The following is an 8,961-nucleotide window of genomic DNA, read 5'->3' on the forward strand; positions in this document are numbered from 1 at the left end:
CCACCACGAATATGCCATCAAATATTTTAAGCTTTTTTTCGTGAATACAATTGTGAATAAAGAATTCATGAAAATCCAATTTCTCGATTAAAGTTTATGAGCGACGAAAACTGGGATTTTTATTTTTAAAACATTAAATAATATTGTTTAGGTATGTATTTTCATGATTTTTTTCTGTTTAGATGTTTTGTATGGTTGGATTGGTGAAAAACAGTGTGTATACATGCATATACGTGTGTGTGTGTGTGTGTGTGTATGAAATGTCTAGTATAATTAAGCGCAGCCAACTGTCTTACTAAATATCTACAAAATGAACGTGTTTTCAAGAAACACAAAAAATTACATTCTTATGTTTAAATAAAGTCAACGACTGGCGGCTTATAGAAATTGAAATCAACCAATCAGACAAACAAAGTTCCAAATTGTCCAGATACACCTAAGCAAGTTTGTTTACACCCTTGAACTCTTTTTTTTTTTCCTTCAATAACATGATGAAAATTGAAATGACAGACGCATGTTTCTTACCTAGAGAGAAACACACCCACGGAGAAGTATTGGACCCTCTCCAACTGAAAAATTAAGAACCCACACAGAAAATCATCTAAAGACAGCATGAGATAAGAACGTGGAAGGAGAACAAACTCATAGTGTATTATTATTTATGAATCTGGACTGTTGAAATATATGAAAGGCACTAGAACCCACAAATTGGAAGGCACTAAAAATTGGTACATAACAGTTGCTGCATCGGAGGGGCAAAAAGGTAAAATGAAACTACAGTTTGGAAAAGACGGATGATGTTCAGACTGCAACATAAGCTCCATGTCTTGTCGGCTTATTTAGAAAGATGAAATTCTTTGGCTGCAATCTCAATGGTCATCATCGCCATGGCCATCCGGAGGGCCCCCTTCACCGATCACCTCAAGCTGAGAAGCACAAGCAAGAAAAGTAAAAGTTAAAGATGATTTCAGAAACATATGAACAAAAAACAGTGACCTAAGTTCTAGAAGGACTCGACATGTCAAGCTATAGCTGGTATATAGTTTCTGTTTGGATGAGAAGTAACATACCACTAACCTAGGTCAGTTTCTAGGTGCAAGTTATTGACTGGTCACCAAATCACTTGACAAGCCAAATCAAATGTAACCAGGTGCTACAGAAGCCTATGCAGGTTGGCGGTGAAGGTATCTTTCAAAAATCATATTTGGTATAGAATATGTCTACACTATACATACTCTCCTATCTACACATTGAAAACCAGAAAATGTAAGAATGAACAGCATAAACTCAGAACTTAAGCGTAAGCCATTATAGTAAAAAAGGAAAATCTTCATAGGCACCAACAGCAGTATTTTTTGAGTCACATAATTACAAGAATTTGTATACCAACTGAAATAGTTAAAGAAGCAGCTACAACATGGTGATTTTCAGTAAAACACAAAATCTACTTGTGGGAAGGGCAGATAACATAGAACTTAACACTGATCAACAAATGCTTTTATCTAGGACTAGAAGTCATCAGAACAAAAGGCTCTCAGAACTACTACAGGCACATCTTCACTACATTGTCAAGCTGTACATCATACTACAATTGAAGAATTCCCATCTTACCTGGAAATATTGAGAACAGACAGGGCATTCAAATGGTTTGTCCTTCTCAAGCCAAAACCAGACAACATCATGTTCATCCTCTACAAAAGAAAAACATGATGTTTCAGAGAAATAAGTCAAGAAATACTATGAACCAACTTAGTAAGTTCAACATAGAGCAAGTTTGAAGTGAAATCATGACGACATTACCGCCTTCTCCCCCAGGGCATCCAACTAGTCTTTTATCATAGTAGGATTGCACAATAGCAGGTGCCTCCTGTAAAATTTGTTTAAATGGAAAGAAAAAGCCAAACATAAGAAACCCTATTCAAATATCAATACTCTTAATCTGTTAAATCACAGTTAAGCGCGTATGAATGACAAGTCTAGGTCAAGTGGGACCAATAACATTTCCAGAATAATTTCAGAGCTTCATGTCAACATCCGATACAAGGACAGACCTGTCCCTAGCTTGTTAAGCCAAAATATAGTGAAATGAGTGTCTGACACCTATGTGTTGCATCTTATTAAGATGCATGAGGGGTGGATATGAAGAGCTCCAAAATCCTTTTTTTGACTTTACAGCATCTCTCTGGCATAAGGATGTGCAGTAACATCGATAACATGTGCTCGTTCTGGCAGTGAGGTTAGTGACAAACAAAAGAAGACAGAAGAACCCAAGAAATCAGAAGGATAAATTTCCCAAACAACAGCAAATGTATTTCAACTACCATTCAGCTGAATTCTTTTTTCAAAGGGACATCCAAAACCCATGTTATATCATCCAAACAAAAGACCAGTTTTTAGAAAGTAAAAAACTGGTTTTGTCATGTTACCCAAAGACTAAAACCAGGTTTTGAAAACTCATTAAAAAATGGTTTCACAAAACCAGGTTTTGACAAAAACCATTTTTTGAAGGGCTCTTCATCCAAATGCTAACTAAAGGTTTTTATATTTTTATTGAGAAAAGAAAGGAAAAAATATAATGAACATTAACCTACACCATGACCACTAACCTTAGTTCCAAATGGACCAGTAGGAGCATCCATGTCAAACCTTTTTCCTCCCTGAAAAAGAATCGGGAAAACATAAGTTCAAAGTTGATACCACAACTAATTTCATTTTATTAAGTAAAATAAATGCATACCTCTAGCTCAGCCTCCAACTCCTCCCGCTCATGCCCAGTTGCAATAGGCATTACATCTTCCACCCGTTTCTTCCCCTTGGATAGAATAGTTTCTGCATCACAATACACAAAGTAGGTGAATTTGCTTGTAGTCAAAGACTCAAAAAGTAACAAAGTATATGACCCTATATCTATTAAAAGTTTATTACTTAGGCAGATCTATTTAGCAGAAAAAACACATCTCATAATATTTAACTACATGCTAATTGAATAGCAATGAAATTTTGAGTAACACACAAGCAGGAATAGGATTTCATGGACTGATGGACAGTCACAAATATCGCGTCTTAAGCAAAAAAGATGCATTATGTGAAAAATAGGCCAGCCGTATAAACCGGCAATAAGACACGTTTTTTTAAACACCAAAATATAAAAAAACAAAAAAAATGCATAATTTTTTCATATTTTTTATTAATTTTTGATTTATTTTATTTTTATAATTTTCAGGATTTTTTATTTTTAAAAAAAAATTGTCGAGATTTTCCCAAGATACACAATTTTGCCGTATTATACCCAAGAAATTCCTCGACATATAATACATGTACACGATATATACGACAATGATTTCATGGTAAGGATCCCAATTAAATGATTGTAAAAGGCTTTGCCTAGTCAAAACAAAGCCAACATAAGACATGTTGTGTCTAGGCACCTGCTATAAAGCAAATCATGCTATAGTGATAACACCAAATAACCATAACAGCTCACCACTACTTATATCCTAAACCTTTTCATGCTCAAGCAAAGCAGAAGGAAGCAGTTCATTGTTCACATTACAAAGCTAAGGTTTCTAATTCCTCTAAATTAGAACTATATACATGAGCACTCTATTTTGATTCACACTGTGTATCTTCTTGTAAATTAGAGTCGCTGGAGAGTTTATAAAAATAATCAGAGACCTCCACATGACATCTTCCAAATTAAACGCAGACCTGATGCTTTGGTGTCAAGGTAAGTTATTGGAATTTTGAGATATCGCAACAGGTCAGACTTATGTCACATGGGTACAGGTACGGGTGCCAGTACGGGTGCTGGTAAGGGCACGGGCATGGAGCAATTTTCAAAAACTTGGGAACATGTCCATACATATATGTTTTATATGTATAATAATAAGATTTTAGCTAAATAAACACAATAATTCATTGCTTATATTCATAAAAATAATCTTGTTGAACAAAAAAATACAAAAAAAGATGCAAAAAGTACAAAAAAATACTAAAATATATAAAAAAAATACAAAAATTAAGGCTGTTGTGTCCAGGCCTCCACCCACACCCATGTCAATAACAGGTGTGTGGCCTTACTCAGGCACACCCATGTTAAATAGGGTCACACTAAGTTTCTATCAGACGTAACCTTGCCATTCAATTCAAGCCAAAGCTCCCACTAATTAACATAAAATAGTGTGAAGCTCATAAGTAATCCATTAGGCACAATTAAATGGCCAACATTTTCCATTCAGTGGCATGTCACCCAGAAGAGGCACTATTCCCCATGAATAAAAAGCAGATTACAGTTTCAAAGAGTCCAATAAATGGGAACAAAAAGAGACGAAAAATCACCTAAAAGGCAAGGCTATTGAAATTGAGTGTATCAGCCCATAGGCATTGCCTGGGCCGATACATTGTGTATCAACCCTTCACTTCTATGACATAAAGGTTGATGCAGGCCCTGCTGTTTATCAGGTCTGAAAAGCATTGGTTGCATTGGCAATAAAAAGTCTGATGCATTGCACATCGGCCATTCACTTCAACGAGATACAGGATGATGCAGGCCCTGTGAGGTTGGAAAAACATTGTTTGTAGCCCTAAAAAGGCTAAAAAATGAAAAAGTTGAACATGGGAACAGTTAAAGAGTGTAACTTCAACAGAAAGTTGTCCTAGCCCTTATGTCCTTACCTGTGCTGAGGTTCTTCAAGGAGATAGGCAGTGTGTGGAGAAGGGTGGAGAAAGGAGGCAATTAGTGGTGATAGCCAAAAGAAATGGCTCTCTCTCTCTCCCTCTCTCTCTCTCTCTCTTTGTGCTTTCCTTTTGCCTCACAAATCTTAATACATTCATATGCCGTCTTCTTCTGCTATTTGTTGTCATTATTCTAGCCCCAATGGTTTGAATTTTCATTTTTCAGTTGAGATCATTGTCACAAATATCGTTTTCAGTTATGAAATGGCGAGGTTTCTCTTGGGTATAACATGGCTGACCGGTTTTTCTCAAGAAAATATTAGGAAAACCTTGGCCAGTTTAAAAAAATATATATAAAAAATAAAGATCCTAAAAGTAACATGTAAAAATGTGAAAATAAAAATGCAAACAACTAAAAAATGTAAAGAACGCAAAAAACACAAAAAAAAAAAGAAAAAAGGAAATCACCAAAAAAATCCAAAAAAACATGTTTTCTCCCATTTCTCAGGTGACCTGTTTTTTTTTTCAGTTATCAAATAAAATATGTTTTTTTAACAATGGTTGAAATCCACACAATCTGGTCTCAAGTCACATTTTTTGTTCTGAAACCTTCTCATAGGTCTGAACTTTCTTTTAATTTCAGTCCAGCTAAAGACCTATATTGCTAAAGAGATTTGGGTACTGTTGAACTCAACAATTAAGAAGTTTATTGTTGTGGAGTCCATCATTCCAACAATCTATCTCCCATGACCTGTGAAATGTTCCACCTTCCCATTTCCTTTTTTTGATTGTTTAGATTATCTCTTTCCAAGACATGATGGCACGTGAGATATGATAACTTTTTCCAAAATTAAGTACTATGGATGATTCTATGCATTTTTCCCTTTTCCTAAATTCTTATTGGTTCATAATTAAAACGCATTAAATGCGAAGCATCAAAAGGACAATAGTATTCTCTAATTGCCCACAGGAGTGACGCATATCAGGCCATATTGGACAATAAGCTGCATTGTCAAGCAACCCGGAACAATACACTAACCTATATTTACGAAATTGCTAAACAGGCAGTCAAAGAACATACTAAAGAAGGATGTTATCACAAATATGTATATGAGGAAAAACTAACTTGAACCGGTAAGTTGAAGGAGGCCATGAAGATCAAAAATAAAATGCACCAGAGACCTCAAATACCTGCTCAGCTCTTACTTGAGGATTTCATGACTTTTCCAAGGACTAGTCAGTAATGTATTTGTGGAAGTCTAATTCAGTGAATGCTTGAATACAGAACAACTCGCTCAGGAAGAACACATATGGGATTTCCAGCTTGATCAATTAACAGATTCAGCACGTTGAGAATGGAAGACAATTAAACGCTAGTGTTGCTCACACTGAACACGAGCATGAGACCGTCTAAAACACCACTGCAACCATGTGAACATAATCATCTGTGTCCTTTCTTATATTACATTCCCATTATCTTTGTCAGCTTTTACAAATCAAACAAAAAGAAAAACCAGAAACTCATCGAGTCTCTTGCGTGCTTTCATTGTCATATGTGGTGAATAATGGACCTTCGTCCTCAATAAAGCACATTTTTTACATCGATGATCCATATCCATATCCATATTATGACAAGTACAATACCGATTACTATTTGGTTTAGTCTACTCAGACCAATGGATTCTCCATTCCTATAACTTATTTATCAAAAGCCAACAGCTTGAAGCTGATAAAAAAAATTTAACAAAAAAAAAAAACTGTAAAGAATCTAAGAAAAATGTGCTCATCCTATTTCTAGCATCTAAGATTAAAAAAGGTAGGATCTTCTAACTGTTCCAGCTAGCTTGTCAGAAATCCACCGCCGAGAGACAAATCTCCACTAGCTTCAGCATAAAACCAATTCAACCACGCCATACCATCCGCAAGATCGAATAAATGAAAACAACAAGCGACCCGAAGATATTGAATGTACACAGGCTTATGCAAGTTCCTCCCAAAAATCTGAAAGGAATTATTACACGGCCCATTAGTACTGTAATACCTTCAAAAGAAAATGACGAATAACGTCTCAAATATTATTCTTACAAATCCAGGATCTGTGAAAGAGTTCTGATGAAAGGAAAATGCATTGGTTCAAGTGGACGGAGGGCAGCAAAAACGATCAGAAACGCCTGAAAACCGGATCTTGACCATTCAAAACTAGGCTGGGCAGACGGTAAATTCAGAAATGAAGAAAGGCCACTTAAATGCGTCACGGCTTTCTCCTCAAATAAACAAAAGAACAAGCACAATATTTCGAGGCGGGAGCCAAGCAAAGAAAAATGTTCCGGTATCACTTTTGTTCTTCTTGAAAACGACACTACGGCAAGAGAGAGATAGAGAGATCCGATCGTTAGAGGATCGAGAAACTTGCCTGCATCGGAGGTTGCCTGCTGGGATAAGAAACGAGGTGTGCTCCGGGACGCTGGAGAGAACAACGAGGACGACGATGCAGCCGCCGCCGCCGCTCGACGAATCAGCGCGCCATCCTTCGACCTTCCGGCGAGGGCAGCAGAAACCGTCAGTGTATGAAGAGAAGCCGCGATCCTTCGCCACATCGTGTCCCAGGTCTCCCCGGTCAACCCTCTCTCTATCTCTCTCTCCCTCTCTCTCTCTCTCTCTCTCTCTCCCTCTCTCTCTCTCTCTCTCTCTGTATCCCCCTCCGGAGTGAGCGGACGAAGAAAAAGCCGACGCCCCAGAAGAAGCAGCCGCCAGCCGGGCAGTGGAGGCAGTGACCGTAAAAATGGTTATTTTTTTGCTAGGGCGGAAGCTGTCTGGCTATTCGTGGTCAACGGACGGAAAAGACCTTTGACTGAATCTAGTCAAACCAGCTCCTCGCGCTCGCTCGTCGGCGACTCCCTTGCCTTTGCCTTCCATCCCATGTAGGGCGTCGCCCATTGCTCGCCCATCGGGTTCGGACACAGCCGGGAAGTCGCGCCAAGCTCGGGCCCACCTTTGATGGAGCCCACACCAGTATAGAACACCACGTGACTGACGCCATCCCCTCCTCTATCCAGTAATCGGGGGAACCATAAAATATTAACGTATATCTATTTGGTGCCCGTCTTGTCTTTCCTTTGTTTATTAAATTTAACGTTAAAGAAATTGTGGGGAAGTGAACCGGATGATGACCTTTAAACTTCTCATGCATATTGGTTTAGTAAAGTAATCAAAACAATTAGGACCTTGTTTTCTTGATCTATCATGATAATAGGAAACCAACCATTTACAAACAAAAACCTATATATATTATAATATTGCACTGTGATTATGGCTTTTCAAAGTTAACTAAGTCATTTAGTTAGAACTGTCATCCAACGTGATGAACAGATAAAAGAAAAGCAAAGACAAAAAGATGATAAATATTTTTATTTTACACTTTTTTTTTTCTCAACCATTCATCTGTTTTCATATGAACAGCCATGTCTAAATAGTTGGGTGACTCTAGATAGTCGGAGTCATTATTTGCTCACTCTATATACCTAGATTTTGTTTTTTCTTTGTTTTTACTAGCTAGATTAGCTTTCATGAGTTTAGTATAACAGTACTTGACTTTTGACAAGCCAACATAGCCAATTTAAAATACGTCGACTTCGTCTTAATGGTGTTTTATATAGAAAAGTTGGTAAATTATTAACCTTGAAACGAAATCTTGGTCGAGTGGGATGGAGTATTAATTAAGAGAATACACTTGTGGAGGATTGAGACATTTAGGTTTCAGGCTCTGCGTTCTGAAAACCCTGTCGCTAACATGTCTGCTTCAAAGCCTAAGCGTCGTTCAGCTTCACGAAGAAGTTGATGTTTCGGACAACGGCCCCCTGGGCCTAGAGTTTTGACGCCTGTTTCAGAATGGTCATTGTCCTTCAGAAAAAACAAATGTTAAACCGTCTGCATCCTTCAAGTACATTTCATGCGCTTCCCATGTCGGGCATATTTCACTACTCAACTGTCATAGTAAGCACTCAAGTCAGCAAAATTAACATTAGGACCACATATATATATATATAAAGAAAATTTATATTTACATATAATGTTCATTTTGTTAGACTATTTCTTTTCATCTAGTAAACGAAAATTTATTCACCAGAGACAGGAGTGTGTTCGTTTAACTAGAAAAACAATATAAGATAGTGTCAATTTCGTGGAAGAAGACCAATCGTCGGCTAAAGATGAGGGCTACCATCCTGCTGATGAATCAAAGCTTTTGCCCTTGTTGACCCCAATGGTTGTTTGTTGTCATGGCAGTAG

General features: G+C 37.4%; 1 protein-coding gene across 1 annotated transcript; it reads right to left on the reverse strand.

Moving 5' to 3' along the window:
- Window positions 1-626: 626 nt before the first annotated feature.
- LOC116250671 (cytochrome c oxidase subunit 5b-1, mitochondrial-like) lies at window positions 627-7,435 on the reverse strand. The gene is made up of 6 exons (XM_031624482.2): window positions 7,088-7,435; window positions 2,738-2,829; window positions 2,607-2,657; window positions 1,801-1,867; window positions 1,612-1,691; window positions 627-926 (listed from the first exon to the last, which is right to left on the reverse strand). The coding sequence occupies exons 1-6, from the start codon at window positions 7,269-7,271 to the stop codon at window positions 870-872; spliced, it is 531 nt and encodes a 176-aa protein (XP_031480342.1). The 5' UTR covers window positions 7,272-7,435; the 3' UTR covers window positions 627-869.
- Between the last annotated feature and the right edge of the window lie 1,526 nt (window positions 7,436-8,961).

The sequence above is a fragment of the Nymphaea colorata genome, chromosome 3 (assembly GCF_008831285.2).
Source record: "Nymphaea colorata isolate Beijing-Zhang1983 chromosome 3, ASM883128v2, whole genome shotgun sequence".
Classification (NCBI taxonomy): domain Eukaryota; kingdom Viridiplantae; phylum Streptophyta; class Magnoliopsida; order Nymphaeales; family Nymphaeaceae; genus Nymphaea; species Nymphaea colorata.